Raw genomic sequence first — 16,620 nt, forward strand, 5'->3', positions numbered from 1 at the left:
TTGGTTTAATATGAATGTTTGGATAGTGTGGTTGACGGCTAAACCAATCGGCTGCACAGCGTGTGCATCATTGAGGGGAAATTACCAACCTCAATACGCAGGTAGTATTCTGATATTCTCCATCTTTTGCCTAGAAATTTCTTGCTCGAGGTAGCTTAGTCTGAGTAACTTTGTATAGATGTCTCTGGCGGACTAGACAGTTGCTAGCAATGAGGGTATGATGGTAAACTTGATGCTTCCAATAATCTTGTTGGTAGGGGAGCCAATTTATGTCTTTAGGAGTGGATGTGAGCTGGTATTCATTTATGTATTTTTTCCTTTTCCCAGTACACTGTTGTTTCTGAAAATATACTTCCTACTCATGCACTCCATATCAGTCCATGCAATATGATGCTTGTTTTCCATGGCGCATGATATGGTACCCTGTTGATTTCTGATCATTATAAATCATGTATATTGTGAACTATGTTCTATGTTTATCTTTTGGACAGTCCATGCAGGTCCTTGGTGGTTGGCATACAATTTGGAGCTGTTTAATGCATTGGCTTCCCATTTTCAGCAATGTGATACATTTGGTGAGCTCTGTGGCTAGATCACCCAAAATAAATAGTTGAAATCTCTGTAGCGGTTTTGTTTCTGCCGTAGATGTCGCTTTTCTAATTTGTTCCAAACTTCCTAGAATATGGGGTTTGAAATCTAATAATCTCTATGTTGTCATCCTTATCTTTTTGCATGATTTTCCATACCTAATTTTGGAAGTTTCTTGCAGTTATTGGATGTTGAGCGACAATGTTAACATTGTTGGTGGCATTTGATTTTGCAATTTTTTCTCTGATGCAGTTTCCTTCAAATGCGCAGATTCATTTAACCTATAGAAACCTAGTGGAAGGGTTTCTCAATTGATTTTTTTGTGAAACATTTCACTACTTGAGTCATGTGATGTTGATGTGAGATACGGCAATGGACTTCTATTTTGTTTCCACTAGCAGTAATATTAGGTTTGCTGAGTATACTTTAGGAAAATAGCATAGTTGTTGGAAATCCTTGAGATTTTGAATCGTTTTAGGAATCGCGAAATCACGGAATTGCGGAATCGCAACTGGCTAGAAGATTCCGGTTTTTAGATTCGACATTTGTACGAGGGGAATCGTGGGAAAGCGATTTCCACTTTATAGAATCGAGTTTCGACTCAAATGGAGTCGAGATCCCTACATACATGGAATCAAAATTCCAACCATTTTGGAATCGAGTTTTTAACCTATTTGGAATCGACCCATATGGAAATGAGATTCCTTTATATATTGGAATGACAATCTTGACATCTTTGGAATCAAATTCTTGATGTATTTTGAATCAATATTTATATCAGTATGGAAATCGAGGTTCATATGAGTTTGGAGTTGAGCTTCTACCCACCTTCAATTAAAATTTGTAACTCTATGGAGTTGAGTTTGAACCCCTTTATAATCAAGATTCCTACATCATCAACATCTCGTGCCTTAGCAACCCAGAACCTCATCATGCAATCGACATTAGAGGTCTCTAAGACCTGAAGAAGTGTTACGTAGATATGAAGTCAATGTAGAGTTATTGACTATTAAGCCCTATATACAGTATCAGAAGTAAGGTCAATTAATCGGCACTTGGAGTTCACCAGAGAAATTGTCTACAAAGGATACAAATATTATTTCATATATTTTTGAAACGTGATTTTGATTTCATTATTGTAATTCAAAATAGGACTTTGTTTGTGCCATGGTGTTATCTGTGTCGTAGTGCTATTTGAATGTAAAACTCATTATTGGTTGAATTTTAAAAAAGGCAACCAATCCTAACACTATTAGAAACGTGATCCGAGCCATTCCTAGCACTATTAGAAACGTAATTCGAGCCAATCCTAACACCATTAGTACTCTCATTAACGCTCCAGTGCCCTAGTTATACCTGCCTTTGTTCTTCAGTAAGGTTTCCAAATAATTCAAATTAGAATCCATAAATATTTGAGGTTAGATTCCACGTTCAAAGAATAACAGTTTTGTGCACTATGAACATCAATACTTAATTTTGGGGAATCAGGATTCCAAAAAAATTTGGATCGAAATTCTATGAAGGTGGAAGCAAGATTCCATGTTGATTGAATTACAATTTCTTGCAACTACGAACCGAGGTACTTGATGCTATGGATTTGGGTTAAAAAAGAAATCAAATCGAGATTCATTATATTTGGAATCGGGAATAAACAAATGTGGAATTTCAATTCAATAAATGTTAGAATCGAAATTGGAAAAAGTTAGAATCGAGATTCCATAAATGCTAGGATCATGGTACGTAAAAAGTTGGAATTGAGATCCCTAAAATGAGGAATCGATATTTCTGATTTCAAGGAAATAGGTTCCGTGAGATTCCTTGTCGAAGTCGCCGAATCGGGATTCCGAAGCGGAATCGCGACCTGGGTTGAGAGATTTCGGTAACTACGAAAGCAGTAAGCATCTGATGGCATGAGTTTATAGTCTATGGGTTGTGGCTTTCTTTTAAGGGTGTGGTTTCTATAAGGTTGAGTCGCTAAACAATCAAAGTAAGGCGCACCTCTAAATAGTATCGAAAGATAATTTTTAAAAGCAAAAATCTTTGTGATGGCCTAAAAATATTTTTTTATATCTATTTATAAAATTTAGAGCTTCAAAAATAGTATAGATTACGTAGATCTATAAACACTTGAAACTATTGAAAATTGACGGCCCAGATAATGCATTCCACGATGCACTATGTCCCAAACATGAAACCTATTTTTTTCATGTTTATGTGTCTCAAGGTTGAGATGATTGATTTGAGTTTTTGACATCAAAACATCTTATAGTGAGTTTTTGAGGTATGCCTTATTTGATTGTTTAGGACCTCATCCTTATATAAACTTTTTCCTTCTTTTAAACATGTAGGCATTTTCTCCTCTAGTTTGTAGATTTCATTTGTTTCTAACTCTGGTGTGTCCATTTCTATGATATCATTTTTTTTCTGTGATTGGTGTATATGATGTTTTCTTTTTCACCTGCAGTTGAATTTTTCTGACATGCATGGGTAATAATCTTCCTTAATAATCTTATACTTGGTGTAACAGGTGGATGCTGCTTTGATGCTCTTGGGGAGAATTGTTTCGAGAGTAATAGAAACTTACATTTTCAACAACCATACAGATTCAGAAATATAACTTTTATGTGAAAGTTCTATGGTCCTTTGATATATTTATTCCTGTGTCAGAAATGGAGTTTGTGGTTCTTATTGCACTTTTTATAATCTGTTCTTTGCAGGGGCTAGTACATATATATGATGTACCTCAAGAAGTGTGGGACCTCAAATTATTTTCAGATGTGCCTTCATTGTATGTGCTCCACGCTTTTTGCTTGAAATACCATTTTTGTTTCTGATTGTCAATAGCTCTTGGAAATAAAATTATACAGTATGTAAAAAATGGACTATTGCCACTTATGAGGGTTAATAGTTCAACAGAGCAAAATTTTCTTTCACCATTCTTCAATATTTCTTGTAATATTGCCATCTTGATCATTTACACCCTATACCATGAGTCCCTGAAACTGATAAATGAGTATATTGATGGTGATCATGCTTCTCATAAAACTTGAAGTCTGTATGTTTTTGGTAAGTTGTGGGCTACTAATGGTTGTCTACTTGGATATCCACCAGCATCCAACCACTGTTATCGAGGCCAGACCAGTACTTGAACTAGTGAGGGCACTAGTTTTTGTCCAAACCTATTGGACTGGCCAGTTCAGCACTCCCACCAGTCTGAAAATAAACAAATAAAAGATATAAAACTTGTAAAATGACTTGTCAAACTTGTTTGGGTGGCTGGTTCAACTGGTTTATATGGGTTCTGATCAGTTTTCCAGGTTAATGATGAGATTGGAGTCAGTGTTTCAAATAGCGCTAGGCGGCACCTTGACGGTTGGGGGTCTAGGCCGCCTTGCGCCTAGGCGGACGCCTAGAACCTAGGCGGCCTAGTAGAAAAAAAAATTGTTTTTAGGGTTTTCTCTCTGTAAAATAGCCTCTAATAGGTTTTAGGTTTCAAATGAACCTAAAACCCACAATTTTTCCACTTTAATATTAAAAAAAATGACCTAAAAATACCATCAAGGAGCCGCATTTCCACCAAAATTGTTTTTGGGGTTTTCTCTCTCTAAAATAGCCTCTAATAGGTTTTAGGTTTCGAATGAACCTAAAACCTCACAATTTTTTCACTTTAATATTAAAAAAATGACCCAAAAATACCATCAAGGAGCCGCATTTCCTCCCTCCCCTGGGCGGGGCGCACGCTTGGGCGGCAATCTAGACTGCCTAGGTGTTGGCCAATCAACTATTTAAAACACTGATTGGAGTGCTTCACCTGGTTTATATTGGTTCCGACTGGGTTTCCAGTTCAGTGATGAGGCTGGATTGCTCCCAGGATAGTTTGCCGTCCTACTGGTCGGACAACTCGTTTTTTCTGGTCTGTATAATATTTGTTAGCAATTTTTTCTTTCTTTTTTGTCTGAAGTGTTAACGGTGGGAATGGAGCCTAGGATGTTATGTTGAGGCACCTGCTCCCTTAACCACCGATGCCCCGATTGCCCCGTTCCCACAATGGTTAGGATTGTTGCCCTGCTTTTTTGTTTTTGTCTTTTTCATGGTTCTCTGCTTGGATATGCACTTTAAATTAGTGGGTTGTGTCTGCTGTTTGTCACACTTTTTCTATCTTCTGATTTTTTCACAATGGGCTGCAGGTCTACTTTGTACTTCATTGCTTGCTATTTCTGTAGACCGAGTTGTCAGGTATGCAGCTAATTTATTTGCAATGGATAAACTCTCCTTTATCAAATGCTAAATGGATGTATTTCTTTTGTTCGAATACTTCCTAGGAACTAGTGTGAATAGGAGCCTGCTAGTCCTGTTATTTAATGTCTCTTAATTTGGTAAAGTAAGAATTCTCATGACCATGGTGTAGTATTTGTGAATTCTAGAGAATACGAACTCCACTTTTTTCTTGTGGTTGCATAATCATGCAATTTAGTGGTGGTCATCGCATGGTGTAACACCAAACTTTATCTCATGCATGCCTGTTTTACTGGAAGTGTTCCTTTTGTTCTTTTTTGATGTTACGTTATTTAAAACGAATTTTGATTCCGACCTCTTTTTTTGAAGCATTAATTGTGTTCACAAGTCGTATTGAGTGCCTTTTGCTTGTGCAGGGTAGCCTTCAAGATATTTTTCACTTGAGGCAAAAACTCTTGAGAGCTATCTTACGGTTATTTCTCAAGGAGGTTGGATTCCTAAACTTTATTTAGAGAACAAATTTTACATTCATGAATTAACTTGATTTGTCTTGTTTTAAACAATCTCTGTCCATTCAGAAGTCAAAGGCAACATTAGAACCTTAATGTTATTTCTTGATTTGGTTATAAATAGAGAGTTTCATGTCTCTGTTTCCATAAAATAGTTGCATGGAAATGATGATTTGTTGGCATGTATATCTTGCATGAGTTTTATGTTTCTTACATTCCATGGTCACCAATGTCATTTTGTCATTGTTATATTGATGCATGACAAAATTATTCTTATTTTTAAGTTTTATTTAATTTCAAAGGATGTAACTCTTCCTTGGCCAGCCCCAAGCCGGACAAGCCGGCCGCAAGCCCGGGTAAAGTAAGAGGGTTGTGTTAGGTAGCAGCCAACGTAAAACTTTGCCAAATATTTTTGTGAACTTAGAAGCCAATCCCAAATCGTTGGGATAAGGCTTGGATGATGATGATAATGATTTAATTTCAAAGGATGTATGTTTAATTTGAATTTTAGGGTTTTTATATTTTTATGGATTTTTAATATTTATGGGATTTTCTGGAGTTAGATTAGAAGAGTATTTTGTTTATGGAATATTTTGTTTTATTAAGGGTAAAATTGTCATTACAAATTTTATGATTAAGTTAAGAATTGTTAGTTATTTTATTCATTGTATAGACTAGAATAGTTGCGGACCGACCCAGTTCTGTAACGGTATTGAGAGCCTGGTGGTTCCTTACAGAACCGGTCGGTTTTTTGAAAGAATCGGCCGGTTCTTTGACGAAACGTTGGTTTTGTCAGGGTATCGTGCAATCCGGCTCGGCTTGATCTCCTGGTTCCCACTTTTTTATTTTTTGTTTTCAATTCTCGTAGTTTTTTTTGACCTGGTTCTCACATTTGTATTAGTATTTATTTATTTGTTTATCATTTTCTATTTTTGAAATAACCAAGCCTTGGTCCCATCCTTTTATTGCCAAGGGGGCTTAGCTGCGTATGCGTAATAAAGGGTGTAGCGCCTTTTATAGAGCTTGCTTCACAAGACCATGCACATCCTTAATGTGGGACTAATCTCCCCTCAATGATGAGACATTACGATGCTTAATGTGCTCAAGAGTAAATAATGAGTGAATGAGAAAAGTGTGGGCATTTTAAAGAAAACAAGGCCCACTTTTGTTGCCCTTATGAACTTCATCCTCATGGTTTACAGAATGCTAATGCGCAATTTTGGTAAGAACTCAAGAAATTTTGGCATACATTTATTGTTAATAATGACCTTATGCTCATGTTTTCAGAAAATGCTGAACTTTTTTTGACATCAAAAGAAAATGTTCCAGGGTAAATTCAATTTTGTAGACATCAACTACCAATGACCAAATGCCATTTTCTTTTTGGATAGACATGTTTGAAAAAAAAAGAAAGAAAAAAGAATCACCAGGCCAATTCTGATCTACCCGAGGGGGCTTGAGAACAATGGGGAATTGTTTGAGTTCATTGAAGTCGCTCAATTTAAATATTAAACAAACAAAATCCATTCTCAATCTTTCTCCCTCTTTTCTCCACTCAAATCACAATCACAATATTAGTATAAATTTTGTTGTAGAAGTTATTGTATCAAAATTAGTATAAACAATAAGTATCAAAATTAATATCAACAGACATTGGTATGGGCAAACTAATGAATATTCATAATGCACTACCTTGATTTTTTTTGGAAACCCCGAAAATAATATTTATAATAATTTTGAATTTTTTTGAAAGTTTTCAGGCTGGATTGGTCTGCTGATCAACCGATTGGCCCTGTTTTCTAGAAGACCAATTTGCATGGCCAATCCGGGTTTTCCAACATTGGTATCGACGTTTAATGTCTTTGAACAATTAAATAAAGGATTATGTATGGGTACTCATACGTATGAGTATTTCTTGAATGTACTTAACATTTTTGGTTAATCATTTACTCTTGTTTCGCAATGCAAAATTTCTTCGTAAGGGCATTTCTCGTCATTAGGTGGGGCATGATAGATAGTTCTATAAGTGGTGGAGAAGCAATTATTGCTCCATATGGGTGATGTCACACCCCATGTGGAATTCTCCACTATAGTAAATAAATGCTTGTCGTTCTATCAAGAATTTCAACTTTACCCATGGCTAATTACTTAAAATACCCCTAAGCAAAAAAGTCCCTACATGGTGGCGAAAGGGTATGAAGTGTTCGAAAATATTGAGCACATTAAGAAAGTACTCATTTATATTAGTACCCTAGCATAACCTTTAAATAAGCATTGTTTAAGAGGTTCATGAGCCCCTTAAGGGGTTGTTCAGTGACTTGTTTGAAAAGAAGGAAGCTCTTTAGTGCTTTGATGTACCTTGGTTAGGGTTTTTTCTAGGAGACCCCTCAGGTTTCTCAAGCAGATTGCTTATGACTTGTCTGAATCGTTGTTGTTTTCTATTTTCTATCAATTTCCTTACATCAGCTTGCATAGGTTTCCTTCAACTAGAAGGCCAAGAAACTACAACCAAGTTTAAGGTTTGCTTAATTTGGGCTAAGTTTTTTTCAAATCGGCCTCTATCTTACTGATTTGAGTGAGGTATTGCATACATTTTCTTCAACTAGAAGGCCTTGAAACTACAACCAAGTTTAGGGTTTGCTTATTTTGGGTCAAGTTTTACTCAAATCAGCCTAGATCTTCCTGATTTGAATGAGGTTTTGTTGATTTTGTCTATGATTTGTGTTTTCGGTGAGTGGCAGCGAGAAGGGCCCTTTGGGAGGGGGTTTTCCCAGACCCACTTCGTGATCTTAGAGATAAGGCGATTGAAAACCTCAGAAGCCAAATTCAGCAGCTTAAAGCAGCAACTCGTGGGCCACTCATGGATTTTCGCCCATGATGTCGAATTTAATCATTTTCGCTGCCGTGCTTCGCGTGAAGAGTCGAGTGAAGACGAGTGATAGAAGACCTCAATGTGGGGAGCATCACTTTAGAATTTTTGATATTGAAGGGGGCATTCTTGATTTTTGAGGCAAGTTGTTTCCAACATCAGCAGGTTGTAAATTGGGATTTGCCACCCATTTTTATTACAGGCTCAAATGAACAACAAGATCTCTTAGGAGATCCAATCTATGAAAAGGATCTTGACGAGGATGAAGATTGATGATCTTGTTAAACTATGGAGAGAAAGCATAACGAGGATTGATCAAAATTAGAGCCTTTGAGGATCTCAAGGATATCGAAGAGGTGGAGAATTCTAGAGGTTTAGGGCATTGGTATCAGAGCAGCACGGGTGAGGTGTGGTTGACTCACAAGCAACAATTTGTGACCTTGGATTTAGAGTAATGAAATAGATGTCGAGAAAGCCTTTAAAGGCCAGAAAATTTGGTTTGAAGTTTCTTACTCAATTTTCTAAGCGATTTTTGGTATAGTCGAATTTGATGAGTTTGTATCAATTCCTCATTATAAATACTAGGATGCGTTTCTCGTGGATTTCTTCTTATGATGAATAATATTTAAACCAATAAAGAAGAGGAAGATGGTTGTCATGTTGTATTCATCCCTAGCCTACTTTAAAACTCAAGGATGAGTTTTCTACATCAAAGGGAGATTGATGCAAGACAAAGTTCTTATTATTTTAATTGTTATTTAATTCAAAGAATGCGTTTTTAACTTTGATTTTAGGGTTTATTTCTAGGGCTTTTTAAGTTTTTTTTTGGGATATTAGGGTTTTTATATTTTTAAATTTTTTAATAATTGTTTAAAAAATTATTAAGCTAAGAGTCTTGGGTCATTCACTGGACTTGTTTGAAAAGAAGGAACCATTTGTGCTTTGATGTACCCTCTTAAAGAGCTTGCTTGTGATTTGGCTTGAATCATTGCTGTTTTCTATTCTCTATCAATTTCCATACATCATAGATGGTATCTTAAGAGGTATTGTAGCCATTCTACGTGCTCAGGTGTGTGTGTGTGTGTGGTGTTTAACGACCCCTCGTTTTCATTGGTGCGCATTTGTTGCTTAGACCTAACATGTTATCAAGGCCAATTCGACACAAACATACCCTAGCTTTGCAAATCCCTAGTTTGTTTTATGCGTGGGCTTTCTGTTCCTAGACCTTACTAGAATTTCTTATTATGAAATTTGCGGATTTCATTGACTTTTATTGATGCATGTTTTTGGTGCATTAGAATCCTTTAGTTACATGCAACTAAGGGTGTGGCCAAGACAAGCCGACTAGAGAACTGATTTTGAGCAATATTTTGCTAGTGACAAGCCAAATCGAGCCAACTCTTTAGCCTAAGGTTTTAAAAAACGGACCGGTGACTCGAATCGGCCTCCCCAAAAACCATGTCGGATTGGAGAATTGGCAAGATTCGGTGCCAATTTTTTTTTAAAAAATAGTAAAAATATCTAAAAATAATGCTTTTTGAGTTTTTTTTTTTTTTAAATTGGGGGTGTGTATTATGTAGTTTCATTATTTGCAAGAATATGTGGATATTGAGACGGTGTTTCGTTGTTTAGATGTCTGTATAATTACTAATTATAAATAGTATTTTATAATATTGCATCAAAATAATTTAGAAATATTAGAAGATACTTCCATATTATAAGATAAAAAAAACCACATCAAAATACTTTAAAAATATTTGAAAGCACTTCCATATTATAAGATTCTAAAAATATTAACTTAGGAGTTTCAATTTTTGAAAGAAGTTATATGGAACAAAATTAGTGGAAGAGATTGTTAGTAGAGAGGGGGAGCGAGAGAGAGAGAAGAGAGAGATTTCAAATGGCTTCAATGTGAATATTCCTAAATTTATATTGAAGGCTACCATATTGTAAAAAAAATGATATAGTTAGACCATTTATCCCTAGGTCAAGAAAAGTCTAACAAAAGCATTGATATATGAGAAAGAGAAGGTTAACATGCTCAATTCTCTCTCATACTACATTGATATATGAGAGAGAGAGAGAGAGAGAGAGAGAGAGAGAGAGCGAGAACTAACATGCTCAAACCATTTAGTTGACCTTGTGCAAAGGTGAATGGGACAAAGTTAGTTCCACATTGAAGAATGAACAAACATTTTACCCATATAAAAGCCTTCTCATTACATTAATGGTGTACAAACCCGAAAAGTTGTTAGGCAGCGTATTTTTGGTTTGTTGGGTACGTGAAGTTGTCGGGGCTATTTAAGACAACAAGTACTATGCTTTGCTATTGCCCCAATTTTTAAAGCAAATTTCAAATTCGCTGAAGCTTAAATAAAAATAAAGTAAATGGGTTTGATGACTTCCATAATCGGTTCGATGATGTCATAGTTCACAGACTCGGTGATTCGTGATGTCTTGCCACCGATGTACTGTAGCTAAACGGTCGGATACAGTTTTATTTGTGGACCCAAGACGGCTCCAACGATCCTCGATCCGAATCAAGACGACGATTTTTGAACCTTGCTTTAGCTTGTTAATTAACGAGCTATGCGTGTGCTGATCTGATGATGATGCCTGTGTTGATCTAAGATAAGCTTGAGCATGTTCATAATATATATATATATATATATATATATATATATATATATATGCGATAGGCCGGAATACACTATACTAATGGAATTTAGAATTTAGTACTTTAAAAATTTTGACCATAAAATGCCCTTAAATGTTCAAAAATGACTTTTAACCATAAATATTTTATTAATTTTAGAAACAGTATTTTGGTCTTTTTAACAATCCTTCAAAAACTTAATTTCAAATTCAAAACGATTCTTTTGACTTTTTAAATGATGATTGGACTTTAAAAGCAATTCCAAGTTACAAATATGCCTTTCTCAAAAATTTCAAACAAGCTATTGTTAATGCAATTTTTATATTTCTAAGGGCATTTTATTTAAAAAATTTTAGAGCACGAAATTCTAAGTTCACCATTAGTATGGTATATTTTAGAATATCCGTGATATGTGTATGTATGTATATATATATGAATGAATGTATGGGAAAATACCCTTAAATGATATATTTTTACTTATGGTTCATCACCATCCAAAGTCCATCAAATAGTCATGATTGTTTGATAGTGTTTGAATTTTAATTATTTTTTTTATAAATCAGATTAATGTCAAATTTTGTGGGCGTGTGCACCTTCACGAGGCGTACCTAAATAAAACATACCAATAATTCAAATAATAGAAATGACAAATTTAGCCCTAGGAATATTTTTGGGGTATTTTGATCATTTTATTTATTGATAATAGTTTTTTGATATTTTGTTTTGTGCGAGATGGTTAGATGTAACAAATGCCCTAAATTTCTTACAAATTGGACTAATAGAAAAATATTGAAATTCAAATTACTATTGGATAATCGTGGCCATTTGATGGATTTTGGGTGGTGTTGAGAATGATATAGATTTTCATTCATGAGCATTTGAAAGTGGTATATATATATATATATATATATATATGTGTGTGTGTGTGTATGCATATGTGTGCGTGTGTGTGTGTGTGGAAAAAGCTACTAAACGCAGTAGCATTTAGTATCCTCTTGGGCACTCATACACTTCCAGCTGTTGGGTTTTGTGGCCTTTAACGATCTGGAGAGCTTGTAAAAAATGATATTCATAGTTGAATATGCACTTCATTGGGAGTGTGTGTGTTGACTGACTGGGGGTTGGGCGGTTTATTGTCCTGGTTATGTCTAAAACCCTTGGCCCTGGCCATGTGGTACTACCGAGAAGGGTTTGCAGTGGGTCATCCCTTGTTGAGTTCAAAGTGATGCCCAAGGATCATATTTGTAGACCAGGAGAGCTGTGTGATCTCCTGTGTGCGGTTGTAGGTCTGTGAGGGCAAGGGTCAAAATATCAACAAAACGAGATCTACACATGATATCCACATGGGAAGCGGCCCTATAAAAGAACATGTGTACATGTGCATAGAGAGAGCCCCTTTTGCACTGTGGTGATAAGTGCTCGACTTGCTCTTAAAGCGAGGAACTCTTATCCACATTCTAGGATCATGGTCTCACTATTTATTATCCAACTTTGACAAGCTAATCATGAGTCATTGCAAAGATATTGTGGGTCATGGGACTTTGTTGGGTTGGATAAGAGAATGATTGTGCATGGTAGTTTCTGAGGCGAGTGGAGTGTGCTTATTATCGCTTAGTTTGACCCATCGGTACCAGTCCACTCTTGATATGTTTTATTTTGGTCTATAAATGTTTTTTTAATTTGTAAATATTTTTTTAGAATTTAAAAAATATTATTTCTGCTGTAATTTTTTATTAAAAGGGTATTAATGACACATGTAGGACCAAGGATCAGCCCCACATGTGTGTGTCTGTATTTTTTTGGTGTGGACCATGCCCAAATATTATTTTTTATACTATATGTGGCTCCATGCCACCTTTTTTGGGAAAATAGGGGGACGCTCCATTTTTTTTTAAAATTACTTCAAATTTTTTGGGAGAAAGCACCACGCCACCTTTTAAGGGAAAAGTGGGGATGCCACGTTTCTAGGAAAAAGGTAGCAAGCCCAAATTTTATTTAAACTAAAGTTGCTCACCATGTTTTGTGGGAGAAGGGGCACACTCCATTATTTTTGAAAGATACAGTTTAAATTTTAAACTAAGATTGGAAATCTAATGAGATATTGTTTCTTAGATCTCATGGGAGATCTAGAGATCTAGATAATATTTAAGTTTGATTTCAAACTTAAATGAAAGATCTAGATAAAGTTTAAATTTGATTGGATTTAAATTTTAAATAGGAGTTAGATTGTGTCAATATGTAAGGCGATATGGTTCCTATCTTTTCCATCCAAAATCATGATGGCTGATTTTTGGGATGGATGGCTCTGATTAATCTCTCACCCCACAAATTTTCTAATTATCTTAAAAATCTTTAGCTGGAAATTAGATAAGACAATATTAAAAATGAATCATATTCAAACTAGGGGAAGGAATCTTATTTAAACTAGAGATAGATTTATGTTAGATTTCTTTCTATAAAAGGGTCAAGTTTGAACTCTTTTAAACTCATGACAAGATCTTTTCTCTCTCAAGACAAGATCTTTCTCTCCTGTTCATACCTGATCTCTCTCACTCTCTCTCTCCATCACACCACTTTCTCTCTCACGTCTCTCTCTCTTAACCAGAGAGGCACACCACCTCTCTCTCTCTCGTCTATATTTTGTCTTAAAAAAAAAAAATAGAGGTGGCTTTTTTAGGAGTAATTCTAGATAAAGGGTTTGCGGTATTTTTTTGAAGAAAAGAAGAGAGAAGCCTAGCCTATAGATAAACTCATAAATTCAGCACTAATTTGTTCCCATAGGGTTTTTATAAAGGGAAAGCATAGAATGAGACCATTTTCCTTTTATATAAGGTGGTCACAATAATCATGACTATTGGACAGTGTTTTAAAAAGCGTTAGGCAGCCATGGGGGTCCAGGCCGCCCAGCTCCTAGGCGGGCGCTAAGAACTTGGGAGCCCAGTTGAAATAAAAAAAAAATGATTAATCCATAAGAATTTTGATAATCCATAAGACCATAATCCATAAGAATTTTAGTAATCCATAAGACCATAATCCATAAGAATTTTAGTAATCCATAAGACCATAATTTCAGTTAAAAAAGAAAAGATAAGTCGAGAAGAGAATTTTGAGAATCCATAAGTCCATAATCCATATTTTCATACAATGCTAAAACAGTAAAACCTTACAAGCATACATTGATAGTCTGATACACTATAGACTATACACACAAAAGTTAGTTAGTAGAACTAGAAACTAGAAAGTAAAAACTAAAAATAAGAAAAAGAAAATATACAGAAATTAAGAAAATATACAGTCTAGGATATAATAGTCAACACTCAGCATAATAGTCAACACTCAACACTCAACCCCAAGAGTCTTCAGTCATCATCATTGTCATCAGAAGGAATAGGGTAAGCTTTGTCATATGCATCAGATTCGAGGCCATCATCATCAGAGTCTTCTCCCTCTTCTATATAAAGCTCGTCCTCCTCTGTTTCTTCTGAATCTGCCTCCTCCTCTTTTTCTTCTACCTCCCTCTTGCTAGTGTGTGCAGATGAGGCCCTAGGAGTCTTATTTGCTCTACCATTTTCTATCTTTTTGTGCTTCTCTGAACTCAAATATTGTATAATTTCCTCCCTGGTAGCTTCATGAATATTTTTGCACGTGGAAACATCCCCTTTAGTACCGACAATATGTTTTTTAAATCAGTAAATGCCCTTATTAGTATCTTTTCCACAATAATTACATTTAATATGATTTTTGTCATCCGGATTCGGGTTATAACCATACTTCCAACTTTGATCACCACTTCTAGAAGAATCTGGAGAAGATTTTCCATAGAACAAGGCTCATTTTCATCATTTTCTGGTTCTTTTAAATTAAAAAATTGTCTAATCTCATCCCGAATAACTCCAGGAACCTTTTTATAAGAAGCAACATTCCCTTTAATACCAGCAAAGTGTTTCTTGAATCGGTTAATACCCCCATTGGTATCTTTTTCACAAAAATTACACCTTATACAATTTTTATTGTTTGGTTTTGGGTTATAGCCACTTCCAACCCGGATCACTTCTTCTAGAAGTAGCAGAAATAGATCTATTCAAATAACGAGGATTTTGTTTCTGTTTTTGTTTTACAGAACTCATATATTGTTTAATCTCCTCTCTCATAGCTTCAGGAATATTTTTACAAGGAGCATTATCCCCTTAAATACTGACAAGATGTTTCTTAAACCGGTTTATGCCACCTTTTGTATCTTTTTCATTGGATTCGGTTATATCGATAGTTCTAACCCGGATCTCCACTTTGATTAGATCCTGAAGAAGACAGCTCAAAATAAAACAAACAATTTTAAAAATAAAGTTTTGCACTTAGTTTGATTGCTCGAACTCCAAACTCCCACCTCTAAGATGTTTTTTGGTGCTAGAATAATAAAAAACACCTTCTAATAAGATTATAAAACTCTAGAACTAAATCAAATCTACCTGGATGATGTTTGGATCTGTTTTTCGTAACTTTGAGTAACCCTTGAGGTTTATTTCTCTCTAAAATGAGTTCTTGTGGGTTTAGGTTTCAAATGAACCTAAACCCTTCCTTAAAACCTTCTATGTTTTAAAAAAAATCAATACAACGAAAAAAAATAAATTCCACCCCCTAGACGGGGAGCAGGTTAAAGGCGGCTGCCCAGGGACTGCCGCCTAGTTTGGCCGCCTAGGCGCTGGGTGGTTCGCTTTTTTGAACAATCCTATTGGATGTGAAATTGAGTGGCTGCAATTGTTCCATTGACAAAACTCAAACTTCAAAAGAAATTTTCTCGAACTTTGTGACACATCCAAGTTATCAAATTTCACATCAAATGATTGTAAGGAATTGTGACCACCTTGTATCAAAGGTAAATGGTCTCATTGTATACAATCCCTTTTATGAACCCTAGTTTAGTTTTGCTCTCTCTAAAACTCTAGAGAAATAGGTATTACCTATAAAATTTCCTTATGTAAGAATTTCCTGCAACATCTTTTTGAGGAAAAATGTGCCATTGGTCAGGGAATAAAGTGTGGGGTGTACCAAGTCCTGGTAAGGTTATTCTAGACATCTTCTAGTAAGTCTTGACATTAGTATTATTTTCTATTTTCTATAAATTTTCAGAAACTTATTTTGTGCTAAAAATTGTAATGGAAGTTAGTTTGAAGTTCCTAGATAGTTTCTATTTCTCTTGGCAGTAAAATAAAGATCCTAGGTTGTATCTAGGGCATTATTTTAATTTTTCAGTAACATATTGTGGCCCTTGTAAGTGAAATTCAGATATTTGGAATAAAAATAAAATAAATTTTTTTTTTAAATTTAGTACCTTGAGTTCTACATTGCCACATCTTTCACCAATTTGTCCATTTCAAGTAAAAAAATTGGACGATAAGGATTTATTTTATTGCCTAATTTTCTATTCACGCTCTTCCCTCTAGCGGAAGAGTGGGAAATGGAGAGAGAGAGAGACCTTGTGGAGGGGATTAGGGAGGGCCTAGATAGAGAGAGAGAGAGAGAGAGAGAGAGAGGGAGAGAGAGAGAGAGAAAGAGAGGGTGGAGTAGATGAAAGGACTATGTGACCGAACAAGTCATTAACGATTAAATTTTTTATACTTTTTCTTATGTAATACTACCCAGATCACTTACAAGTGTCTTAATACAATATTTGAATCAAATAAAATGCAAGAATGCCAAGGATTCTCACTTGCTTGCCATCAAAAAACAAAAATAACTTTCATAACATGAATATGAAAATTACA

At 35.3% G+C, this 16,620-nt stretch overlaps 1 protein-coding gene across 15 annotated transcripts in view; it reads left to right on the forward strand.

The window, feature by feature from the left end:
• ATM (Serine/Threonine-kinase ATM-like protein) overlaps window positions 1–16,620 on the forward strand; it is a 175,096-nt gene that overhangs the window by 11,639 nt on the left and 146,837 nt on the right. For 12 of the 15 annotated variants that reach the window (XR_016059815.1, XR_002281003.2, XR_016059813.1 and 9 more), the window contains exons 14-18: window positions 492–575; window positions 3,116–3,157; window positions 3,306–3,376; window positions 4,776–4,824; window positions 5,241–5,312. Coding sequence is in view for 5 of the 15 variants with exons in the window: in XM_020667487.2 (XP_020523146.2) it covers window positions 492–575; window positions 3,116–3,157; window positions 3,306–3,376; window positions 4,776–4,824; window positions 5,241–5,312 (318 nt within the window). In the remaining 10 variants the exon portion in view is untranslated. The remainder of the gene's footprint in view (window positions 1–491; window positions 576–3,115; window positions 3,158–3,305; window positions 3,377–4,775; window positions 4,825–5,240; window positions 5,313–16,620) is intronic. The other 3 variants (XM_020667489.2, XM_088872724.1, XM_020667492.2) reach the window with 3 other exon arrangements.

This window comes from Amborella trichopoda, chromosome 1, assembly GCF_054954075.1.
Source record: "Amborella trichopoda isolate Santa Cruz 75 chromosome 1, AtrichopodaSantaCruz75HAP2 v2.0, whole genome shotgun sequence".
Taxonomy (NCBI): Eukaryota; Viridiplantae; Streptophyta; class Magnoliopsida; order Amborellales; family Amborellaceae; genus Amborella; species Amborella trichopoda.